This window comes from Dendronephthya gigantea, unplaced genomic scaffold (genome assembly GCF_004324835.1).
Source record: "Dendronephthya gigantea isolate DGI-Jeju-01 unplaced genomic scaffold, DenGig_1.0 000028F, whole genome shotgun sequence".
Taxonomy (NCBI): Eukaryota; Metazoa; Cnidaria; class Anthozoa; order Malacalcyonacea; family Nephtheidae; genus Dendronephthya; species Dendronephthya gigantea.
The window spans coordinates 1,362,025-1,384,666 of record NW_021163038.1 but is presented as its reverse complement, the minus strand read 5'-3'; the positions used below and the strand labels follow the sequence as shown (position 1 = coordinate 1,384,666).

Genomic DNA, 22,642 nt, shown 5'->3' with positions numbered 1-22,642 from the left:
ACTGGACTAAACTAACTTAGTTTATATTAACTTCAGTTTTAAACTGTTCTTCCCAGAGGTCCAGTAAGGATCATCTCTTACTGATCCAGTGTTACTACAGGAGGAAACCTAAACTAAACTAACTTTATTCAGTATACTAAATATCTCTATCAGTTCTAAACTGTTCTTCCTGAGGTCCAGTAAGGATCATCTCTTGTTGATCCAGTGCTACTACAAAAAGAAACTTGAAATAACTTCAAAAAAATTAGACATCTGCTATGAAGGCGTTAAGTAGTTAATGCCATGAATAATCAGATGGTTGTTATTTTCAAAATGCTCTTTTTTACTAATCAGTCTATCAGCAGGGTGCTGATTCGTATCTTTCTTATCGGTTAGGACGAATAAAAAATTAAAACGTTATTCCGTCCTTGATCGTGTTGATATTTCAGAAATTCGTTTGACTTATCCGTCAAAATGCGAATTGAAGACGAGTTTCTCGTCCCGAAATGGGATTCTCGTCCAACTTACCCGTCTGTTGGGCAGGAAAGTTAAGGTCTGTTCACACGATCCAATTTTGTTTGATCCAATTCACTTCTGATGGATGTTTTATAGTCTGTTGTCTTGTAATGTATACGAGCAGCAAATCCACTCAAGCCAGTGCAGTGCTGCTTTATCAATAACTGATTGTACTTCATACGTCAGAAGTGAATTCGATCCAATGAAATTGGATCGTGTGAACAGAACTTTTGAAGGGAAAGCTCGGACGAGAAACCCGTCTGTGACCGGATCCACATCAGACGAGTTTCCCGTCTTCGATGAGTTTCTCGTCTAAGAAGGGTTTCCCGTCTCTAATATGAATTCGGCTTATATCTGCTTCCATACGTCTTGTTTAATGTCTGGTAGTCTCACGATGTTTATTGGCTCAGCGTTCTTTCCCGCTCCAGTCTTTCGTCGCTTCGCGTCTTTTACGTGATGCAGTTCCTTCGAGCGCACTTTGAAATCTGGAATGTTTAGCCCGCATGCCCGTGACGGCGCCCGAAAAAGCAAGTACACGCTGCCTTGACGCGACAGACCGTTCTCGGGCGTTGATATTTTGCTTCTAAACTTAGCTTTTTTTTGTTTTGCTCTTTTTTGGATCGTATTTTTGCCGTTTAACAGCTCTGTCGAGCTAACGGCGTATGCAAAACCATGGTTTGTCGATGGTCGAGCGTACGATATGCAATAAGTGTCTATCTTTGGCAGTGAGACTTCATTTCTGCAACAGTTTGTGTTTTCTTTCGGAGGATTGGGTTCGCCTTGATTAGTTTTCCATGAAGAAAACCTAAGCTTTTTAAAACGATCGGATTTTCGATCACATTTTCGTCCATTCTTTACCGTCGCCATTTCATCCTCTACATCTTTTTCAATAAAATCCTGTTCTTCCTCCAACGAGGGCAAATTTGGCAAAGTCTTTCGCCTTGCGAAACTACTGTACTTGTGGAACCATTGTGGTTTCGTTGCTTTGTCCTTTGGAATCCGTATCGGATGGACAGACTGGTTCTTAGTTGTACTCGTGTATCCACTGTCATCCTCCAGTATGTTGAGTTTTGCAAAAGGATCCATAAATGGAGTATTAGGTCTGGCTTCACTTCCATTACTAGACTCGCATCTATTTTTCTCTTCCTCCATTCGGTCCGTCTAGAAATCAAATCAACGGTCATCAATCTCGATCGGGAAGAAATTGAGACCTAAACGGTTGTTGTATATATAAACCAAATCTTATCACTGGAGATGAATTTCAGAAAGGTCTGACGAGAAATAATGTTCACCAAATTATCGTATTTTATGAGTTGCATTTGAACAAGTGAAGTCAGGCAAAAAACTAACTGTTTAAACATTTCTTGTGGTGTATTTCAAAAATCTCCTGTGCCAAAGTGCTATGGTTAGATTCTATATAGTAAAAGTTTACGAAGTCTTCGCTATAGTTTTTGTCCTGAAGTGAAATAGCTTAAGGTCAAGAAGACAGTTTTTACAATACATGCAGTTCAGCTAACCCCGTTAATAACCGGCGATTGTCATTATTAATCAACTAAACTGCGACGTATGAATATTGCAAGCTAGGGCACTGCATGAAACGTCATTGCAATGTAAACCTGAATAGTTTCAGCCAATTCAGCGCTGTCTGAATCTTTTTCCAGAAAGTTACAGCTAAAGTATATCACGAGTCATCACGTATTCAACCGATAGTTTCTTACAGGCGATCTGACAGTATGAAATGAACAGGGTCGAAGGGTTGTTTGTCTTGTGTAGGAGACTAGAAGTCACTTGTATAAACTCTATAATCGATTTCATTTCCGCATGCCTTCTGTCCACGGTTTTAACCTGTGGTAACTTACACACTTTCATCTTAAACAGATGGTAACAAAATCATTCGCACATCATAGTAGCCATTTAACAATTAGACAACGAGTCCGAGTTGTCTATGAGCGAATAGTCAACGAGGCGAAGCCGAGTTGACTATTTGCTCATAGACAACGAGGCCGAGTTGTCTAATTGTTTTAGTATAAACTATAACATTAATTTACAACTAGGAAACACAATATAAAATTCTTGTTGGCTTGCAAACCATTCTGAAATTTATTTCGTATATTAAAGGAAGAAAATATTTTAATTGTTGTTCGCGTAAAATGTTTTAAAATTCAGTTTAAATATAAAAATTCAATTGAGTATACGTTATTTTTATGTATTTTCTTACCCTTAAAAATTGCAATTCCGTATTTTGTTGCTTTTTTTGTTTTTTCTGGTACGGAATTGTCCAACAAGTCGTCCAAAAAATCTTCAGATACTTCGGCGAAACGCGAATTTTCCGCCATTGTTTTGAATTTTGCTACTAGTAGGCTATCACTAATAGCCTACCAGTAGCGTAGCCAATCAGAACGCAGGAAAAGTGATAGCCTATTAGTCAGTTTATACTAAAATGGAATAGTCAGAAAATAATTTGTTTTGTGATTGTCTGACAATCACGCAAATACATTACTTCATACACATACCCTAATGATACTCACCAAGTCTAATTCGTCCTTTATTATTAAACTAATACCGCAGCAATTAGGCTGAGTTCATATGTAGTAAGTATAACTTTCCCGATGATAATTGATTCGTCCAAGGCGGCCGGTTGAATTGATCGTATGTTAACCTTTCCTCTGCCTCAGTTTATTTATCAGACCCACTCTAATCCTATCAACATAAACACAGGCACTGTTTCTAAGTCTGCCAATTTCCGACAAGCCCTAAAAACACCTGCAATCTTGTAAAAAACCCACTGAGGCAGCTGTTCCCCAGGTCACATTCCACAAAAATACAGTTGTGCAATTCAATATGAATCCTCTCTGTGAAACGGCCAGAAATGATTTCGTAGGCTGAACCAGACGTGAAAAAATTACACCATTTCCATGCGTATTTCCAAATAAAGTTCCGTCTCTTTAGTAACTAATTGTTCTAGCTTAAATATTCAACAATGAAACTTAAGCATTGAAAAGCGATTAAACTATAGTTAAGTTCATTTTGACAAGCTGTTTGTCTTGTAACTTTGTTGGCCAGCCAATAGCGGACCGTTTTAAAGGTAAACTTAATCTCTATAAGCCATTATGAGCTTTCGTCGAGATCTTGTTAAATCCTAGGATATTTTGCACATATATTCAAGGCGATTTTAATTAATGACGTGTCTCCCTCAACAATAAAAGAAAATAACGCAAGTGAGGTCTTTAGATTATTTTACATTTAATAAAGTACAATATGTTAAAACCACTACATTGAGATCTCTTTTTCAGATAGTTATGACACAAACCACGACAGCTTTTTCTAAACACCCCTGAATTCCTTGTTTGAAAACATCATGAAAATTTTGAGTGTACAAAATAGTCAGGAAATAATTCTACACATGCAATTTTCAAAACGCTATTAAAATTAAACAAATCGTTATAATTGCAATATGATTATCTAGATTAAGTAACTGTTTCATTATTCATTATTCAAAGTAATTGTAAATGTTTAATTTCCACATTCCCGGCATGCAAGCGCTCCCATAGGATCCCAGGGGGGTAATACGATTGGCTCCTGTTTCAGCACATCCAAAATCTCCTCCGGCACAAACTTTTTGTCGACAACGACCTCGTAGACAAATTCGGAGAACCTAAAACGCAAAATAATGCGTTATCACTGTTATCAATGATACGATATGAAACATATCCATCCAGCATACCATTCATCGGTCATCATGAGATAGCCTTTGTCTCCTTTATCATCGCCCCAGGAATTCTCGACACGCCATTTTGTTGTCGTGACTGGAACAAGGGAAACTTTCTTGTCAATTTCCTTTGGCTCACTCGCTTCTTTTTGTTCAACTTTGCTTTCTTTTGTTGAATCGTCCGTCGATTTCGAATCTCCCGTCGATTTCGAATCTTCTGTTGATTTCGTCTTTCGTCGTGGCTCTTTCTTCTCCAGTTCCTTAAGGTGAAAGTGAATATCACTACTACTTCATCACCGTCATTTCATCACTATTAACTTGTTCACTATATCACCCTCACCTCATCACCCACACCACCCTCACCTCTTCACTATATCACCCTCACCTTATCACCCACACCTTATCACTATATCAACCTTACCGCCACATCATCACCCTAACCTTACTACCACCACTGCTACTGTCATTTTACAACCCTCACCTCACCACGATTACTTCATCATTTCATCACTCTTCGTTCATCATAATCACCATCACCTTATCACCCCCATCTTACCACGATTACCTCGTAACTTCATCACTCTCAGTTCATCATAATCCATTTATCACCCTCACCTCATCCCCCCCATCTTACCACGATTACCTCGTCACTTCATCACTCTCAGTTCATCATAATCCCCTCGTCATTATCACCTCATCGCCCCCACCTTACCACGACTCATCACTCTCAGTTCCTCACAATTCCTTTATTACCCTCACCTCATAACGATCGCATCATTGAAATGACCTCATCAATGATCAATCTTACCTCAACTTTAACAGCAGAGATGGCCATCGCGTGGGTCATCAGAGATTCCCCAAACAAAAGTCGATCAGCCTTATTCAGCGCCGGCAAGGTCAAGTTGAATGTCAGCTCAAATTCGTGGCTAAAAAAGTAGGTCAAATCCAAAATCAAAAATCAGACCTTTTGAAAGATTGCTCCGGGCAGTCAACCAGACAACAAAATCGCTAGCTCCTCATGCAATGAATTGTAAACATCCACTGATCTACTCACATGTCTAAACTTAAAAGTCCTTGTTTTCTATCGAAATGCTTTCCAACGTCACAACCAAACCAAACCACCTTAGGCAAAGAAAGTAATAATTAGCAAAATAATACAGAAAAAACGATGTTGTTTCGTTCAACTTTTCATGTGCCGAATTAAATGCAAATGAACTCAAACAAACTCATATTATGTTAAGTTCGGGACGTGAAACGTTCGACGTCTGAAGCAGGCCATTTAACTATTTTCTACCTCGTTCGACTTGACAGAAGCAACAGTCAGGTACTTCAACACTTCTACGGGCTGATTCAGGTAGACCGTCTGTTGTCCTGTCATGTTGCCCAGATACTTCACGCTGTACAGTTTATTGTAGACGTTGTTTGGTCTGGGGTCATTCACTAAACAAACCTAAGCAAGGAAATAAATGTTTTGCGTGTGACCTAGATTCAGTGTTGAGATTGGCACAATAACACTACTGAATTATTATACGGTTTTTAGCAAACAAATCTATTATCTATATAGAATGAAGCAAGAATGAACGTAATACAAGTTGTATAAAACTCAACTACATTTTGCATAGTTAAATCCTAGTTAACTCAGAAATACACGACCCTAATTGGCCAATTCTGTATTTAACTACAGTTAAAAGTTAGCCTTTTATACAACTGCCTCCTACAGTTTTCTGATTATCATTGTTAAATACACCCATGATCCATCATCATATGTACCTTACTTTCCATATCATAAACAGGCTTGACATGTTTTTCATAGAATTCCAGAGGTGTAATCTTATCAATCTTACAGTATTTCTTGGAATTTTCATAGTATTCCCATTGGAATGTGTCTGGTGGTGTTCCAAGACAGACTGATACTAAGCCATAAATCTAATAGGGTACAAAAAATGAAAGTTTTTTCTTGACCAGAGATGACTACCCCATGTTTTCGTGGGTATTGAATGACCTTCCCTCTGAGACACCGCCAAAAAAATTGGGAGAAAAAATACCGGAAAATTTCGATGCTTCACTAGAGGGAAATGACTGCTTTTACGGCAGTACTAACCAGAAGAAAGATCTCTCCAATAGTACCAACATTTGGCTGGTATTTGGCTGGTATTTTAGTTAACTTTCTGAACGCACCTCAGAGAGCATTTCTTCTTTTGCTTTCTTCATCTCGTCTTCGCTGACTTCATCTTTTACTAAATCCACAATTCGCTTTGCAAATGACCTCATCTGGATTTTAAAAAAGAATGAATAAAGGTGATCATTTCTATCATCAGCAATACAAATATCATCAATGCCTTTATCATCAATATTACCAATATCATTATCGTCATTAGTATAGGGTAATGCCATAATCATTGGTCCCCAACATCATCAATAACTATCATTATTATTTCAATATCATTATTGATAATATCATCACCAATACTGCCATGATCACGATCAATACTGATCATTCTCATCAATCCAATAATCAATGTAAACACTGTTAGATCATCAAAAATACAATCATCATCATCCCAACATTATCAATAACTATTATCATTATATCAATATCATTATTGATAACATATCAATATCAATATTGATAAGATCATCACCAATACTGCCATGATCATGATCATTACTATCATCATCAGTACTATCATAAATTATCATAATCAATGTCACCAGTATCATCAATACCAATATTAACACTGCCGTCATCAATATTACCACTCTTGTAACAATCATACTAATCTACCTTGGTGTTAATTATAGAATTCATGCGGCGAGAACTAGTTGCACTATGCACATCTGGCCATGCTGACTTCGGCACCAATCCATATTTTGTAACCAAATTCACCAACATATGCCACTGGCCACCATCACATGATGGGTCGGTCATCAGGAACATCATTGTACGACTATCTGCGCCATCCGTCCGTGCAACCTCTTCGTAAGCGTTAAGGAGGTAGTTGGCTCGCTCGATTTTGTCCCAGAAAAATAGGAATGTTTGACTAAACTCGAAACTCTCGATATTCTTTCTTCGAACAAACTGCTGGCGAACTGCATTGAGAAGGGCAAAAATCCAGCACCTCCCAGATGACTTCTGATTGGTTACTGGTTTTACTTCAGGGTTGACCTTTAATACAGATATTCATATATAAACATAGTTTTGAGGTCTTTACCAAATTGACCAAATTATATACTGTACAAAGTCCATTCACTTGATATATTTAATATTTCAGCCTAGAGTATTAAAACTTCAACACATCCTAATCCAATATCTATGTCATATTATTATTGAGTAGTTTTTTTTTCGATGGCTTCCGATCGATACGCACATATAATGAACTTAGTTTCGTTATTTCATATAGATAACATTTTAGATAATTTCCGCTATTTTATTAGATAACTTTATAGTTCCATTAATAATTGCAAAAACATGAAACATAACCCCTCATAGCGGCATTTGTTGACAAATCGGAAACCATTACAGAAAAACAGAACAAATAACAGCAATTCAGAACAAGCTTACGGCCGCTGTAAGAGCTTCTTTCCTGTACTTTTACTGCGATGAACAACAAAGGAAATTAAACACCCAAAATGTCAAACCTTGCAATTATAAACATGATGAATTCCCCTGGCAGCGCTTCGACCCAAACACACTTCAAACGTGTCGTATCTCGCACAAACATTTTGCGCCAAGAGATTCTTCTTGTCCGACGTGAAATCCGACTTAAATTTGGCCAAAGTCTCGAAAGAAACTCCCTTGTTGTTTGATGCCATTTTGAAGTTACTGAGTTGTTCAATCCTGGATTGTTTACAAATTTCTTCGGTGGATCAACTGCGCATGCTCAGATCTCTAGTACCAAATGCGTCTCAAAGAGTAGGCAAAAGTCGGCCAAAATTTGGCTAATTTTTGGCTAAAAATCCGCCTTTACGATTGGCTATGTTTCTCGAAAGGTGATTGGCTGGAAATATACTTCTTCGAAAAAGTAGCCGATGTTTTTCTTTCTTATAAAACATACGTTAGAAACGTCGAAATCGAGCGAACGTTTCTTTCATTTTAGCGGGTTTTTAGACCTGAAATGATGATTCAATCGATTTAGACCACAACCCAATACCAATTTTAGAACTTACAAAAAACAATCCGAAGATTAACATTTTGAAACCCAAAATTTAGGTTGAAAACTAAACAAGAAAGATTTAGTAATATTTCAATTTTGTGATGATTTTGTAATAAAATCGAAATATCACGAAATTCATCTTCTCCTGCTTAAAAATATATTTTGTTTCAAGATGTTAATCTTTGAATTATGTCTTGTTTTGTATTAATTGATTAAAGGCATCGGTTTTATCTCCATGCAAGAGCAGTGGAGTGGAGCGACCTTTAAAAAAATAGAAATGTTTTTAGCTTGAGTGAAGTGGTTTTCTCAAAAAAAAAATGGAAATGCTTTTAAGAAAAGCTGGAGCGGTTTTGTAAATGTGAAGTCTGAAGGGTCAGAAAACAGACTTGCCGTGGTCAACAAGATAACAAGGGTTGGAAAAAACCAGTGTACTTTTGCCGCCAAACAGCTTTGCAGCATCTTCTTGAATACAACTGACATTACGTACATTGCATGCAGTTGCTCAATAGCAACAACAAACGAAGCACCTCATTATTTAACTGATATATTCGGCAATATTTTCTCCAAACGTAATATAAAAAATTTACAACTACAAAATATTGTGCAAAATTATCCCTAGTAAATAAGATGCAACTGTTTTCCTTAAGTCCTTATATATTTCTTCAATGGCTCGTCGGTTCATAAATACGACAGCCAGGCGATGGAATAACTACTGGCAAGTTCGATTCCTGAGCTTGCGAGCTCTTTTTTTTACAGTTGTAACGAGTAAAGTTTACGAGCAACTGTTGTTGTCAGTGGTATTTGTATGAGAACGCACGATTAAAACTTGACTAATTTCCCTCCTTTTGTCGTTTCATTTCCTCCTGCATTTTGGCAATCATCTCTTGCATACGAAGCAACTGGAATGAGAGAAATAAGAGTGAATTTTTGAAGCCCAATGTTTTGCTGTTTTCCGGGCAAAGTTGAACCGTGAACAAACACTAGGAAACTTGTTTAGTGAGAAAGACTAGAGCTCGGCCAGTAAATAATATATATGCTTATGAATGTTTCAACGCAAGCACATTTTCACTTGGACCACAGATGGCCCGATAATTACAAGGCAGTGTGTTTGGGAAGAGTAATCGACAACAAGTGAGCTCCACATATATCTGTATATATCTGTATATTTACATATTTTGAACCCAAAGTTCTTACTCCAGATATATGTGGAGCTCACTGTCGACAACAGGGCAATGTTTCCACTACATAAATCACGCTTGTGAAAATGAATGTTTTGGGTGTTAATAGGAAAAACACTTTGCTCCCCGGGAAACAATAGTGTTTCAGGAACAATGTTTCCGCTACATAAATCACACGCACTCTTGTGAAAAATGAATGTTTCTGGGTGTGATCGGAAACACTTTGCTCCCCAGAAAAAAACCAATGTTTTTCACTGATGCATAGCAAATGAGGAAAAAGCATCGTTAAGTCCCCTACACCATCTTCTAATTTAAAGGTTAATAATGCATGTTCCATATTTTGCGAGATATTCCATTTCACTAAGTGCAAATATATACAAACCTCAGCCTCTTTCTCCTTGAGTTGCTTATCTTTCTCAGAAAGTGAAACATCCACATCACTACCGCTACTATTCGTACTGAACACAAGAGAAACACGAATTAGCCTCACAGCTCTTTCAGGTGTAGATCACCACACGATTATAGTCGAATCCGTGTTGATTTTAGGACTCGTTCTCAAATACTCTCATTCTCAGTGTCTTTGTGACGTAAGAAGTGGTGAAACAGTTAGTCTGCGCATGTTCCTCTGGTACTTACATATCTAGTGTCGGCGATACGTCGCCACCATTTGCGATTCTTGCGCTGCGATAGTTTTCGTAGTGGACATCTTGAGTGACATCTTTAAGATCCTGCATATGAGTTCTGAATAAGAAAAGATACTTTGCATCATCCTCGAAAAACTTTGATCGAGGATTTTAAGATGTTCTTTTGGAGTTTGTCCCCTGAATCTTTCCTCAAACGAGCCGTAGAGCTAACTCACCTGATCAACATATTTCGTAATTTCGTGAAATCGGAGTGATCAGGATTTTCGACTAAATGAAAGATATTTCGGTTAGGATCATCTCAAAACAATCAATCCTGATCATTTCTAACGTATCATCCCAATAGAGGATTTTGTACCCACCATCTATAACTCCCCATGGGTATGTTCGTCCTCGGACTTTCTTCCCCTTTACGTCTATGATTGTATTACTTCCAACCACCGCAAACGGTGCGCTAGCCTGCCGGAATATAATCAATACAGTAACTCTACAAACCATATTTGCAGCTGCTGAGATCTATTACGGGGAAGTACATTCTCTTTACCAAAGCATTAGAGGACTTTAGATTCGCTACAAAGCCAGATTTTGATGGAGAAAAGCTTGCAATCGTGTACATGATTTCGTAGTCTTAAAGAGCAAAATAAAGAAATGACGTCATAATGTTTATCCAGTGAAACCAACCTTGAGATCAGCATTAAGCGCCAAGAATGTTTCGTCATCATCGCTGTCGCAATCGGGGAAACTATATATGTTGATTTGATGGTCGTCGATTTCATCTAAGATCTAAAAAAATAGGCTGAGCAATTCAACTTTTTAAGAAAGATAAGTGGTGTTTACTATCCAAGCATTTGTTTCTGCATCCTCTACCCGTGTATGGGGAGGGGGGGTTAGAGGGGGGAGGAGAGCTTTTGAGTTGTAACATGTAATGGGTGGAGGGGTATAGTCCTTGGAAACCTGATGGTACAACTTGAGATCCCTCAGGATGTTTCTGCTCGTGCATGAGTAACATGCTCTTCTAGAAAAGTGGGGGAGAAGGTTGCCCCACCCTTCTCTCTGGCCCTGGGCTTCTGGCCACCCTATAAAGGAATACTTTCAAGCGAAGACAGAGATCATGTTCTTTCGAATACCTTTTGTTTGAGTGATTTAACTTCGTTGAGGGTCAACGTGTCCGCTTTAGCGATGACAGGAACTATGTTGACTTTGTGATGGAGTGCTTTCATTACCTGAATATCCAGAGGTTTTAATCTACATAAAGAAACAATTTAAAAAATGATCACGTTTCCGAGAGCAATATTTATCATAACTACGTTGCCGTTTACTTTAATTTACGTTAAGTATTTCTTCATTTCTATATGTATTGACAATTTTATTTACAAAATTTTATTCCGGGCAAACGTACCCATGACCTTGTGGATTGATGAAGTGTAGAACGCAGTGAACTCGACTGTCTGACATGTTTTTACGATTCAGTCCGGACTCGTCTTGAAAGAAGTTGTCGTACTGCTGGTCGACAAAATTAACGATCGGTTCCCAACTACGAAAAAAGAAATATATACTTGATTTACTAAATGAATTGCTGGAGTGAAGAAAGTAACTTTTGCCTTATCCAAATCCATCCTTAGCGTGGGAAAAACTTGAGATCAGTTTTACATATAAATAAATGCTCTTCAAAAGAACTCGTTCATTGAACGTTCAACACCCACAAGTTCCTACCATTTACTATTGTCGATTGCATCTCCATAACCTGGAGTATCAACGACCGTCAGCTTCAGTCTTATTCCCTTCTCTTCAATGTCTACTTTGTGCGTATCGATTTGAATTGTTCGCTTCAGCATTTCTAGATAATATGAAATATTGCATGCACTTTAATTGCAAAAACACGCCTTGCAAAAACGCACTCGAGTTCATTGGCAAATCATCAAGTAATTTCCACATTTCTTGTTTCATGTACACTGCAGTCCTATTACATCGATGATTATAATTAGTATAAATTTACCAACCTGAAGCGCTGGGTTTGTGTCGCGATTCGTAAAGATCTGTCATAAAAAGACTGTGTACCAAAGTTGATTTTCCAAGGCCCGACTCACCTACGGTGGGAAAAAAATAAAAAATTTCAAGAAAGATAATATCCTTTAGAAAAGGGCGATTCTCAATCCTGGTAACACGTCACATCCGTTTGACGGATGGGCTTGTTTTGAAGTAGAGAGTTAAGCCTCTCTGCATGCTGACAGCCATGGCCTATGATTACTTCCTATTCCGGCACAAAACCTCTCAAGCTCAAGTTTAGATTACCTCTACTACTTCTAATATAAACTCAACGATTTCGGATAAATTTCTGCACGGACAAATTCGTATATTTTAGACGAATCAATTTTGGATGATTCCTGAAAAGTTCCGAAGAGTCAGCACTGATCACTTAGTGATCAGTTTTATCGTGGTTCTATGATAAATTTAGTATCCAGACAAGAACATTTGATTTCAAGACTCAAAGCTCTTTCATACCTATTATCATTAACGTGAACTCGAATCCTTTCTTTACGGACTTCCTGTGAACTTGATTGGGAAGATTGGCAAAGCCAAGATATGGAGTCTCCTGCAGAATAAATGAGAAGAAATCAATATGAAAAAATCAATATTACAGGTTTCCTTTTTTTTTCTGCTTATAACACGAGCATTTAAGACGTTCCAGCTGTTTTGGAAACATTTCTCGTCAACAACGCGTGGAATATCTAGTAGCGAGGAAAATATCGATGTTTACAATAAGAAAGTTCTTGAGGTCGAACCGTCGCTATATATTCTGCTACTCTTTATTGAAAAACATTGCAAATAAAGATCTTCTGTCTTATAAAAAAAACTACACTGGGTAAAAAACTTGGCAAACTCGATGTGCTTCAAGTACGGCTTCAAGAATAAACAGCCTTTCATATCGTATTTTGTTATGACACATCAGTAGAAGATTAGAATCGAACTGGGTCAGCTATTATCAGCGTGATGATTGACGACGAATGACGAATCGTGTTGGATACATGCAACTAATATATACACGCCTGGGCAGATAACTTCATTTCCGTTTCTGGCGAGCTTGCATTGAATGTATATAATAGCTGTGCTTTATGTCTTGGAACAAGGACACTGTATATAATCAAGTAATTACTCTTTCCCCCCTATTGCGACAATGTGCGAGCGGCAACTGTTTCACACAAATCAGAACGCCAAAAATGTTATCTCCGGCTTTGGCGATGGCTTTGCAATCAGATATCTCGCAGGAATTTGGGTTGACGTAAAATTAGCAGGCTGAGAGTGTCTAAATTTACAGTCTAAGTTTGTCTTGAGTTCCACATCGAGGGAAATTATCAAGTGCTCTACTTTTAGTTACATGTTATGTAATTTAATCATGAAATTCCACACTGTTCTTGACCTAATCTTTGAAAACTTCATTCAATTAAACTCCTTCAGTTGTTTGGATCAAGCGGAAACGGTGTGTTTGTGTCCCTGCTAGTTTTTAAATCGAAATTTCGGTATCCGAACGTTTCCAAAAAGGAAAGTTTGTTTTGGCGAATTTTGTGATGATGTTTGAGCGATATGAAAATGATTTGAATTTGCAATTGTTGTATCAGTCTTTCGCTGTCCTAATACTAAATAATTTAAGATCTTCAAGCGTTTTAAACATCATGTCAAAACAAGCAACCAATTCATTCAAATCAGCCACAATGATCTCGTGTTTAAACAACCTAAAAGTGGTTTGTTTGAACCGTACTTTGTGCAATTACAAGTTTTAATACCTTAAGATTTATTTTACAAACATCGCTTGATCGACGTTTGGGAAAACTGAAAGATTTACACCATTAACGTATTAAAGAACATCAACTGTAGTCTTATAAAAACACCGAGTGTTTTAAGAAAATAAACACATTAATGTATGTATAAACTGTCGTCTGCATGTGACATACTCGACTTCCGAGTATATTTGGCGAGGAAAAACACTGAATCAATATCGGGTTGATTTGAGTTCAATTTTCTCCCAAACAAATCGCTGTTAGTCGTAAACTTTAAACATAAACAAACCACAGCAAGCTTTGGAAATCGATCAACTCTTTAGTTTGTTTTGATTCTGTCAGACACGGATTATAAAAGAAGCGTTAATTTGTTAAGTTAAACATGAAATACGGTACGCTACCTGCTTCGGTCTGGCCTCCCTCGGTTGCATCTGTGGCGCAGAACCTGTATTAAAGCTAGGTCGCTTTGCCACAGAGGGCCTCGGCTGGACGGGCGGAGGACCTAGAATGTATCAATTCTAGTTAGTAATTAATTCATCAAGCAAAATATCTATCATCCTTTTTATGCGGCCTTTCGTGACCTGACTCTAGAACCACACGACTGTGTTATGCCGTACAGCGTTAATTAAACCTCAGATATACATCGATACGTTAAAACTAATGAAAATTTCAAAGCATCCATTATCCGGTTCGCTACAATGTAGCAAGTCGCAACTCGTTGTTTGGGTGAAATGAAAATGCGGTATATATTTAATCTTACCTTCAGTTTTCGACATTTTCACGGCAAAGCAAATTAACACTCACTCACTGCCTGATGCTCAGCCACCCGTGGGCTCGTTTATGATAATCGATATTTAATGAGTGTGCATATTTAATGCGGCAATCACCCACGCTTGACCATCGTGATCTCGACACAAAGTTTTCCGAAATCGTCAGTGAACGAAGCGAAATCAAAAGCGCAAAGAATCGACGATCGACCCTGCCAACCGACAAGATTGATATATCACTCTGGAAGCGAGTGAAAAAATGTATCTCGCTAACACCAAATTTGGTTGTTTCGCCTGGAACTCTCCTCTCCACAAGCTGTATATGGTATAAGCGACGCTGAATTGGCGATTGACTTTATATTTAATGACGGACTACCTGACGGAGATTATGCGTCGTCATTGACCTTGTTTTGCAACATCGTTTCCAGGCTCTGTGCTCACAGGAAACGACTGGTTTCCTTTACAGCCTGAGCGGATGGGAAGATCATAGCCTGCTTGCAGCCCGCAAAATCAGATGGACAACGGAACTGAACGACATCAAGGACATTGCCAGTCATGTTGCCAGTTTGCTGGACAATCCACCAATGTCCCTATATAAATGACACTATTGTTCACAAATGTTCACAGATGTACCCTCTCACTCACTTATTGAATATGGAACGCAGTCAGACAAGCACATGTCAGGGAGAACTATAGCAAGGCATAGCTCATTCGTACGGACCTAAATTTCGGAGCTGTGCGGGAGGCAAATGATTTCAACAAAAATTACCTGACTCACGAGAACAAATTAGGTTTCTACGGTTTGTGCTCGGTTATTATTTTTTGGCAACTTTTTGCGTTTGGAGAAAGTTTTTACAAATTCAACAACTGCAAGGAACTTTTCTAGAAAAAAATTGGCATATTGTTGGATAATTTACACCGTCGGAAAGCAAGAAAATGAAAGCATTTCTCCTGTAGTTCTTCAGCGACTATTTGTCTTCTCAGCACATTCCTCTCCTAGCAAGAGCAAACACCTGAAGATACACTAGAATCTTCTGTATTGCGCAGTTATAAGTTATAACAACATTGAGGGGAAGCCTAAAAATCTGTGGAACAAAGATGAGAACGGCGAAGCCTTGAAGCAATTGAAATTTGATGGAAATCTGTCTTTTTTTGGCAGGTTTACACTGTCATTTTTTTTATGATCACTGTTGGAAAACGGCAAATCCTAAGTTTGAAAGTATTTGGTAGAAATATTCAAAGGTACTAAACAGTGGTTAGAATATACCAGAATATGGTTTATATGTTTATGGAGGGGCATTTAGGACAAAAATGACATTCGCTTGTACATTGCATGCCGTTCGTTCATGCCACATGCTATTCGTTCGTATCAGCTTTTATTCTCGACGTTGTTCGCGTGTAAGTTACACGCCATTTGTTCGTACACTTTCTGCCTTCGGTTTGAGCCGGCGGACTCATGTCATCGGGTCAGCGGCCGTTCCTTCTACTAGCTCGAGCCGGCGGACATAGTTTAATCGGGTCAGCGGTTGCTACATGAGACTTCGTGTAAGGACCGCTGTCACACTGCTGTTTTACATTAGAGTCTACAGAGCAAAAGGTTGAACAAAAACGAAAGTACAGAAAAAATGAATAATTCATCTTCTAATAATCGTGATCTATTAACAAGAACCAGCAATTTATTAAGAACTGCATTGTGCCAATTGGAAACTGGAAATGTCTCAGAAACGAGTTCCTCGTTCTCGGAACAAGGACCAAGCGCTTCTACTTTTTCGGCATCGCCATCGGGGCAATCTTTGCAGCAAGGAGTCCAAAGACGAAGTGCCTCCTCTGTTTCAGGGCAAGGTCGAAGTGCCTCAGACGATTTCAGGTATGAAAAAGAGTACGAATGTGCATACGATCTTGAATGCTACACTACCATAGACCATAGTATTTAGAAGGTTGACGACTTGGTGTTGTCAACTGATTTGTCATAATGGTTTATACTTTATATTGTCATAGCAACAGATTCGTGTGAAATTTTGAATTTTAATTAAAAAAATTCTTTCACCCAAAAATAGTGATTGAAATCTTGTAGTGATTATATATATTCATTTCAATTTTAGAAGGGCATTTCCAGGAATGTGTTCTAGAAACGTCACACGCCCATTACCTTCTGGCAACTTACAGCCACCAGTGAAAAAAACAAAAGGATCAATAAAAGGTTATGTTCCACTGCGATTCCAGCCAGCAGAGACTTGGACCCATGACATATGTATTCTAGGCAGGTGTAATGAGAGTTTAACACCAGACAGACACCGACTTGACTCCCTTATGGCAGCTGGGCTTGGCAAAATGAAAGTCGTTTTTCCTAACAAGAATGCATCTCATGAAGAACTACAAAAATTCATGGAAGAAAAGTTTCCAAAGATGAAAGGATCGGGAGGGTTTGAAGTTTTGAGAGCTGTTGGAGGTGGTGGAGGACAAAGGGTACTCAGTCTTATCCCACCAAGCAGAGAAGGATATTCTGTATCATATCTCAAAGAAAGGTTGGGCCAGGCCGTAGCCTATTTCCGTCCACTACAAATTGATTTGGATGAAACTGAAGTGAAATATGATGTGAGTTCAGATTTTAGTTTTATTAGTGCTTTTGGACATATTAGTTTTACTAATTATTTTCAACTTACACGATTTTATTATTGCATACTAAGGTAATTATTTCTATTTATTAAAGTTACTCTGGATTTAATTACTCAACATGCTTAACTGTGACAAGGATAGTATTTTCAAATTAGTAAATATATAGGCTTCCCAACCCTTATTGATTCTTGTGTTTCTTACACACCACAAAATTTGACAATTAATGTGCACTTCTCACCTACTGTAAGTATAATCATTGTATGGAAACTGTGATTCAGATTGTCAAGCTTTTATAGTCACTGATATAACATTTGCCTCTTGCATGTAATTAGTAAAATTAATTGGTAATGTTTAAATATTTTTTTAGGATGTTGGTCCAGTTATCAATTGTATCAAATGCAGCACTAGCTTCACATATGGTGAATTTAAAAATCACCAGCTTGTCTGCAACCCTGATGGGCATAAAAATATGGATTTGTAAGTATACACATGTACATACACAACATAATTTAATAATAAATAAAATATATGTTGATTGAAATATAAATATAAGATATTACTGAAAAAGCTAATATTTCTTATTATTATTAACTACAGATCAATGAAGTATCGGATGACGAGGTTAGGGTTCCACCTGAAGTGGAAACTATCAATGCAGACAAGGTTCAGTTGCTTACACATTCTATATTCATGATACAAATTATACAGAATATTCACATATAGTTTTTCCAACAGAAAATGTGTATGTACAGTAATAAGCTAATTTTGCTATTAATTTAAAAAAGCCTTCATGCATGCCACCAATGAACTACTATCCCTTTCTGATTCCCAGAATACAGGGCTATATGTTGGTGTGTACAAATTAAAATAATATTACTAAATGTATTTGTTTATGGTGTGTAAGCTAGGTTCAAATGCATATATATATATATATATATATATATATTATATATATATATATAATATATATATATATATATATATATATATATATGTGTGTGTGTAATCATTAATTATACTGTGTAAATGTTCTGTTTGAAAGGTACCTCAGGAAATACAAGATGCGTATGAGAGCCCGATATGTACTAGTGTCTCAGACAAAAAAGAAGTTAAGGATAAAAGTGGTTGGTATTGTTATAGCTGAAATGCTAAACTGTTTTATTATATTAATGGTACAAATCTAGACAAAGATTTATATATGAATAAAGTAAATGTAATAAATTGAATTTTAAACTGCATAAATGTTTTCTAATAGATTGCATTTCCCACCTGAAAGACATGTTTCCGAACACAAGTATCGAAACATTGCAAAATTCGTATGCAAATAAACAAGGAAATGTGTCTGAGGTGGTTGATGAGCTGATTGGAGGATGGGATGGGCAATTGGAAGGTTTGTACTAGTGGTGTTTCAAATTCTTTGAAACAAAATTGTCAAATGGGTCTATTAAAATAATTTTAAAATATTTGCTAGATTATTTTCCTGATTTTGAAACAATGATGGAGAATATTGATGCAGATGAACCACTAAATCTTGCTGAACATCTTCAAAAACTAGCACCCACAAAAATAACTCCTCAAAGATTATCTGTTGATCGTGGTAGCCTGTTTAAAGACAGTGTGTCATTTTTCAAAAAGTCAAGTTTCGATTTTGACTCCCCAGTGAAAATAGTATTTGAAAACGAGCCTGCAATCGATGGAGGGGGTCCTAGGAGAGAATACTTTACTCTCTTATTGAATTGCTTGGTTTCTCCTAGCAATTTTGTACGACTGTTTGAAGGAAGTGAAGCCCGATTACTACCAATGCATAATACAGATGCATTAAGGGCCAGTCTTTATAAAGTAGCTGGAAGAATTATTGCAACATCCATTTTTAATGGAGGTCCAGGCTTTCCATTTTTATCCCCTGCAATCTATTCATACCTAATTTCAGGCTTAAGTCAGGATATTGACATTGTGAAGGAGGATATAGCAGACATAGATATTAGAGATATTGTAACACAGGTAGGGATTCATCAACATTAATCACTAAGTTCAATTGTCAATCAATACACATTTATATGCAAATGTTTTATAAAAATTAAAGTATTTCATTTTCTGTTACAGATTGATTCCTTAGATAACTTTGAAAATATTCCTGATCAAATCCTTGATGCACTTGTGGAAACTGGTTTTACTAAAAAAATCACCAAAGAGAATAAACTTGAAGCTATCACAAGCATAATGCTGAACACAGTGATCTTAATGCGTAAAGCTGAGCTTGATCAATTTGGTCAAGGTCTTGGCCCAATACTAAATGAAGCACAGAAGCATCCTGATGTTTTCAAGCCCTTGTTTGTTCATTGTTGGTGATGTGGATCTTACCCCAGAAATGTTTAAAAGTCTATTGATGCATACACACTTAGATGACCCAATCAAAGGCTATTTTTACAAGTATATTGATAATTTGGGTACGTTATTTTCTGTACCGTAACTATTGGTTTTGATTTAGCTAAGAACATATTACTGTACATATATATACTAAAGCTTTTTTTACATTATTAGATGCAAAGGGTTTGCAAAAGTTGTTGGCATTTTCTACTGGTGCAAGTAGTATACCACCAATGGGTTTTCATGAACCTGACAAGATAACTCTCACAACTATTGAAAGTGTTTTGCCAAATTCCAATACATGTCCTATGGATTTAGAACTACCAAAAAAAGTTGCCAATTTTGAAGAGTTTTCCAGACAGATGAACATTGCCTTGGACATGCAAGCAATGGGATTTGGCATCATATAAGACACAAGTTGGATTTAGTATCATAACATTTGTTGCAGTTGGGTTCTGTTTTAAAGGCAAAAACATTTTCCAGAAGAGATGTGTACATTTCCTAATTAGAACGCCAGGTTTTGCAAGTGATTGTCCTTAATATGTTTGTACTTTCCTTAAAATCACCTGCTAATAAAAACTATTCAGGCTCATGGCAACCTGACCTAGAAGATGCAAAAATGCATGCCTGTATGTATGTTTCAATGCCATACACATCAGTATCATTTAGTGGGTCAATCTGTTGTTTCATTGCTTCGAAATCTTCATCTTGTAATGGAGACATCACATCTTGTGTTTCAATATTTTCTGACTCAGGTACAGGGCAAGGTGCATCAGGGTCAATACCATACTCATTCCATTCCTGTGATGAACAAACATAGACTTTAATTTTTTAGGTTCTAGGCAAACTTGAAATCATAGTTTGCACTTAATATTATGAGCTAGTAGTTTAAAGCCGTGATCAAATGGCACACAACAGTCATCCTAATTGTTACATTTTGACATATAAAATGATTATTTTGAATGCAGTTCTAAATTGCTAAATTGGGTGCAATTTTAAAAACATAAATAGGAACTATACATGCTTTTCTGTATATTGCAACACTTAGTATATTGTTGACTTCGTACACTGCATAATAACAGCACTATGCTTTTTACGGTGATTTTTTGTATGTATACCACATTCCATGTTTTTCATTTAATTCTTTCCATAATCCAGAGCAGTTGTTTAACCCTAGCCCTAATGAAAATAATCGAAGAGAACACACGAATAAAAAGCATTTTGAAGTAGTAAGTACCTGAGATTGGTAATCAGAAAGCTCTCCAGTAATATTTGATGACATATCAAATAGTCCATTGATCCAAAGTCTGTTTGGCGTTTTATTTTGTTCAGTTCTCAATGGATGATTATCCCATCCATTACAAAAATGCTGGAGTTGTCTGTTTATTCTTGGTTGAAAAACAAAGTGCAAGCAAAACATGTGAATTGCATTGTTTAGTTCCAAATATCCTGCTTCTTCCAAGTAATAAAAAATAGAGTAATAGATGTACAGACAACCAACAAATAAGTCACGCCACAGCCTCTCTATTCTTTGGTTGTGAACACTTGATCCTGTGATGTAACTTCCCCTGCCTGGTCCTCGCTGTGGATGGTTAAACATATACCAAGCCACCTGGACATTCTCTCCACCATAGTCTCCCCTCACTCTTGAAGGTAGTCCATGAAGTTCAACAGCTTTTGAAAACAAACCTAACACTGTGGCTGCTTGATTATTACCACTACAGGACAAATACATTATCTTTCGAGAAAACCCATCAATGCAACCATGGATGACAAATTTCCACCTGTAAAAGAGGAAGTACATAGCTAGCTCATTACCAAATTATAATGATTGATTTATTTGATTGAAATTGAATTCAGGTATGAATGTATTTACTTTTGTGCATGCCTTCTCACCTTTTAAGTTTATGATGACCATCCATGTGCCAGAGAGAAAGAGGTCCTCTAACATTGTAAACCCTTCTGTGAGTTACCCTTAGCTGTAATGCTCGAACAAGAACACCTTCAGGATCTGAACGTCTCATTGCTTCCCTTACTCTACTCTCCTGCAACTTCAATCCCCGCGAAAGCAAATGTCCACGCATTGTTTTATATCCAGTGTTAGGGAATTCCACCAATATCCCTTTAATTATGTCATCCAACTCGTTCTCAGTAATACTGGAATAGCTGTTCCTCATGGATAGCCCATATTCCTCCAGTCTCCGGTAAACTGTTTTTTCACTAACACCCAAAATCTTTGCCATTTCACTTGCCTTGAATCCATAATCGAGAAATAGTTCCATTTGTTCACAAGGAATGTGAAAACTAGGCCTTCCTCTGGAATTTGTTTGCAATAAAGTTGGTACATGGTTGTTGCCTGTGTACAAATCGTCGTCAATGGTTGCAAGAATAGTTTGTGCTTCCCTGATACGTGGTAAAAGTAAATGTTCTATGTTTTCCAAATTATTGCCGAATCTCGTCAGTATTGCACAAAGCCAATCGACTTTGTAGCGAACATAGTCAATGTTAATATTACCATTTGTGCCTTCTAGATTACGAATCACATCGATTAGAATTTCTCTAACATTAACTCGAATCAAATGAAATGGTGAGTTTTGCTGGCTTTCACTAGTAAAAGACATTTTAATTTTTAAATAATAACGTTACCGTAAACTCGTAGCAAAATTCAGAGTGAAACGCCGAAAGTCAAACTATTCCAGAATTTATAGAACGTCCTTACACGAAGTCTCATGTAGCAACCGCTGACCCGATTAAACTATGTCCGCCGGCTCGAGCTAGTAGAAGGAACGGCCGCTGACCCGATGACATGAGTCCGCCGGCTCAAACCGAAGGCACAAAGTGTACGAACAAATGGCGTGTAACTTACACGCGAACAACGTCGAGAATAAAAGCTGATACGAACGAATAGCATGTGGCATGAACGAACGGCATGCAATGTA

General features: G+C 37.4%; 6 protein-coding genes across 7 annotated transcripts; 2 read left to right on the top strand and 4 right to left on the bottom strand.

Moving 5' to 3' along the window:
* Positions 1–176: 176 nt before the first annotated feature.
* LOC114523686 lies at positions 177–2,030 on the bottom strand. The gene is made up of 2 exons (XM_028544689.1): positions 2,013–2,030; positions 177–1,656 (listed from the first exon to the last, which is right to left on the bottom strand). The coding sequence occupies exon 2, from the start codon at positions 1,645–1,647 to the stop codon at positions 844–846; it is 804 nt and encodes a 267-aa protein (XP_028400490.1). The 5' UTR covers positions 1,648–1,656; positions 2,013–2,030; the 3' UTR covers positions 177–843.
* A 1,691-nt stretch (positions 2,031–3,721) lies between these two features.
* Positions 3,722–8,060, bottom strand: LOC114523755 (bleomycin hydrolase-like). The gene is made up of 9 exons (XM_028544785.1): positions 7,844–8,060; positions 6,990–7,370; positions 6,383–6,475; positions 5,975–6,130; positions 5,499–5,654; positions 5,259–5,326; positions 5,013–5,130; positions 4,220–4,464; positions 3,722–4,150 (listed from the first exon to the last, which is right to left on the bottom strand). Exons 1-9 carry the CDS (start codon positions 8,015–8,017, stop codon positions 4,009–4,011), a joined length of 1,533 nt encoding a protein of 510 aa, XP_028400586.1. The 5' UTR covers positions 8,018–8,060; the 3' UTR covers positions 3,722–4,008.
* Positions 8,061–8,886: 826 nt separating this feature from the next.
* Positions 8,887–15,014, bottom strand: LOC114523638 (septin-2-like). The gene is made up of 13 exons (XM_028544621.1): positions 14,714–15,014; positions 14,355–14,455; positions 12,680–12,770; positions 12,178–12,264; positions 11,891–12,014; positions 11,577–11,711; positions 11,305–11,422; positions 10,859–10,960; positions 10,540–10,636; positions 10,396–10,447; positions 10,173–10,277; positions 9,919–9,994; positions 8,887–9,257 (listed from the first exon to the last, which is right to left on the bottom strand). The coding sequence occupies exons 1-13, from the start codon at positions 14,727–14,729 to the stop codon at positions 9,189–9,191; spliced, it is 1,173 nt and encodes a 390-aa protein (XP_028400422.1). The 5' UTR covers positions 14,730–15,014; the 3' UTR covers positions 8,887–9,188.
* Positions 15,015–16,300: 1,286 nt separating this feature from the next.
* LOC114523779 lies at positions 16,301–17,817 on the top strand. The gene is made up of 3 exons (XM_028544811.1): positions 16,301–16,587; positions 16,823–17,315; positions 17,704–17,817. Exons 1-3 carry the CDS (start codon positions 16,346–16,348, stop codon positions 17,815–17,817), a joined length of 849 nt encoding a protein of 282 aa, XP_028400612.1. The 5' UTR covers positions 16,301–16,345.
* A 132-nt stretch (positions 17,818–17,949) lies between these two features.
* LOC114523777 (G2/M phase-specific E3 ubiquitin-protein ligase-like) lies at positions 17,950–19,685 on the top strand. Its single transcript, XM_028544809.1, has 5 exons — positions 17,950–17,999; positions 18,379–18,460; positions 18,592–18,726; positions 18,808–19,337; positions 19,440–19,685. The coding sequence occupies exons 3-5, from the start codon at positions 18,615–18,617 to the stop codon at positions 19,683–19,685; spliced, it is 888 nt and encodes a 295-aa protein (XP_028400610.1). The 5' UTR covers positions 17,950–17,999; positions 18,379–18,460; positions 18,592–18,614.
* A 198-nt stretch (positions 19,686–19,883) lies between these two features.
* LOC114523698 lies at positions 19,884–22,388 on the bottom strand. 2 transcript variants are annotated; one of them, XM_028544707.1, is made up of 3 exons: positions 21,600–22,388; positions 20,822–21,487; positions 19,884–20,504 (listed from the first exon to the last, which is right to left on the bottom strand). In XM_028544707.1, exons 1-3 carry the CDS (start codon positions 22,322–22,324, stop codon positions 20,426–20,428), a joined length of 1,470 nt encoding a protein of 489 aa, XP_028400508.1. In that variant the 5' UTR covers positions 22,325–22,388; the 3' UTR covers positions 19,884–20,425. The 2 variants fall into 2 exon arrangements, with proteins under 2 accessions (XP_028400508.1, XP_028400507.1); XM_028544706.1 differs by having other exon boundaries at positions 20,941–21,487.
* Between the last annotated feature and the right edge of the window lie 254 nt (positions 22,389–22,642).

Coding starts and splice junctions, on each gene's coding strand:
- LOC114523777 (XM_028544809.1), top strand. CDS start 18,615: ATGTTTCCGAACACAAGTATCGAAACATTGCAAAATTCGTATGCAAAT. Junction 18,727..18,807: donor ATGGGATGGGCAATTGGAAG/GTTTGTACTAGT, acceptor AATATTTGCTAG/ATTATTTTCCTGATTTTGAA. Junction 19,338..19,439: donor TTAGAGATATTGTAACACAG/GTAGGGATTCAT, acceptor TTTCTGTTACAG/ATTGATTCCTTAGATAACTT.
- LOC114523779 (XM_028544811.1), top strand. CDS start 16,346: ATGAATAATTCATCTTCTAATAATCGTGATCTATTAACAAGAACCAGC. Junction 16,588..16,822: donor AGTGCCTCAGACGATTTCAG/GTATGAAAAAGA, acceptor TTTCAATTTTAG/AAGGGCATTTCCAGGAATGT. Junction 17,316..17,703: donor AAACTGAAGTGAAATATGAT/GTGAGTTCAGAT, acceptor ATATTTTTTTAG/GATGTTGGTCCAGTTATCAA.
- LOC114523686 (XM_028544689.1), bottom strand. CDS start 1,647: ATGGAGGAAGAGAAAAATAGATGCGAGTCTAGTAATGGAAGTGAAGCC.
- LOC114523638 (XM_028544621.1), bottom strand. Junction 12,015..12,177: donor ACACAAACCCAGCGCTTCAG/GTTGGTAAATTT, acceptor CATATTATCTAG/AAATGCTGAAGCGAACAATT. Junction 10,637..10,858: donor CGCTTAATGCTGATCTCAAG/GTTGGTTTCACT, acceptor ATATTCCGGCAG/GCTAGCGCACCGTTTGCGGT.
- LOC114523698 (XM_028544706.1), bottom strand. CDS start 22,324: ATGTCTTTTACTAGTGAAAGCCAGCAAAACTCACCATTTCATTTGATT. Junction 21,488..21,599: donor GGTCATCATAAACTTAAAAG/GTGAGAAGGCAT, acceptor CCTCTTTTACAG/GTGGAAATTTGTCATCCATG. Junction 20,505..20,940: donor TTTCTGATTACCAATCTCAG/GTACTTACTACT, acceptor TGTTCATCACAG/GAATGGAATGAGTATGGTAT.
- LOC114523755 (XM_028544785.1), bottom strand. CDS start 8,017: ATGGCATCAAACAACAAGGGAGTTTCTTTCGAGACTTTGGCCAAATTT. Junction 5,327..5,498: donor CTTCTGTCAAGTCGAACGAG/GTAGAAAATAGT, acceptor TCTTTGCCTAAG/GTGGTTTGGTTTGGTTGTGA. Junction 4,465..5,012: donor TCTCTGCTGTTAAAGTTGAG/GTAAGATTGATC, acceptor TTTCACCTTAAG/GAACTGGAGAAGAAAGAGCC.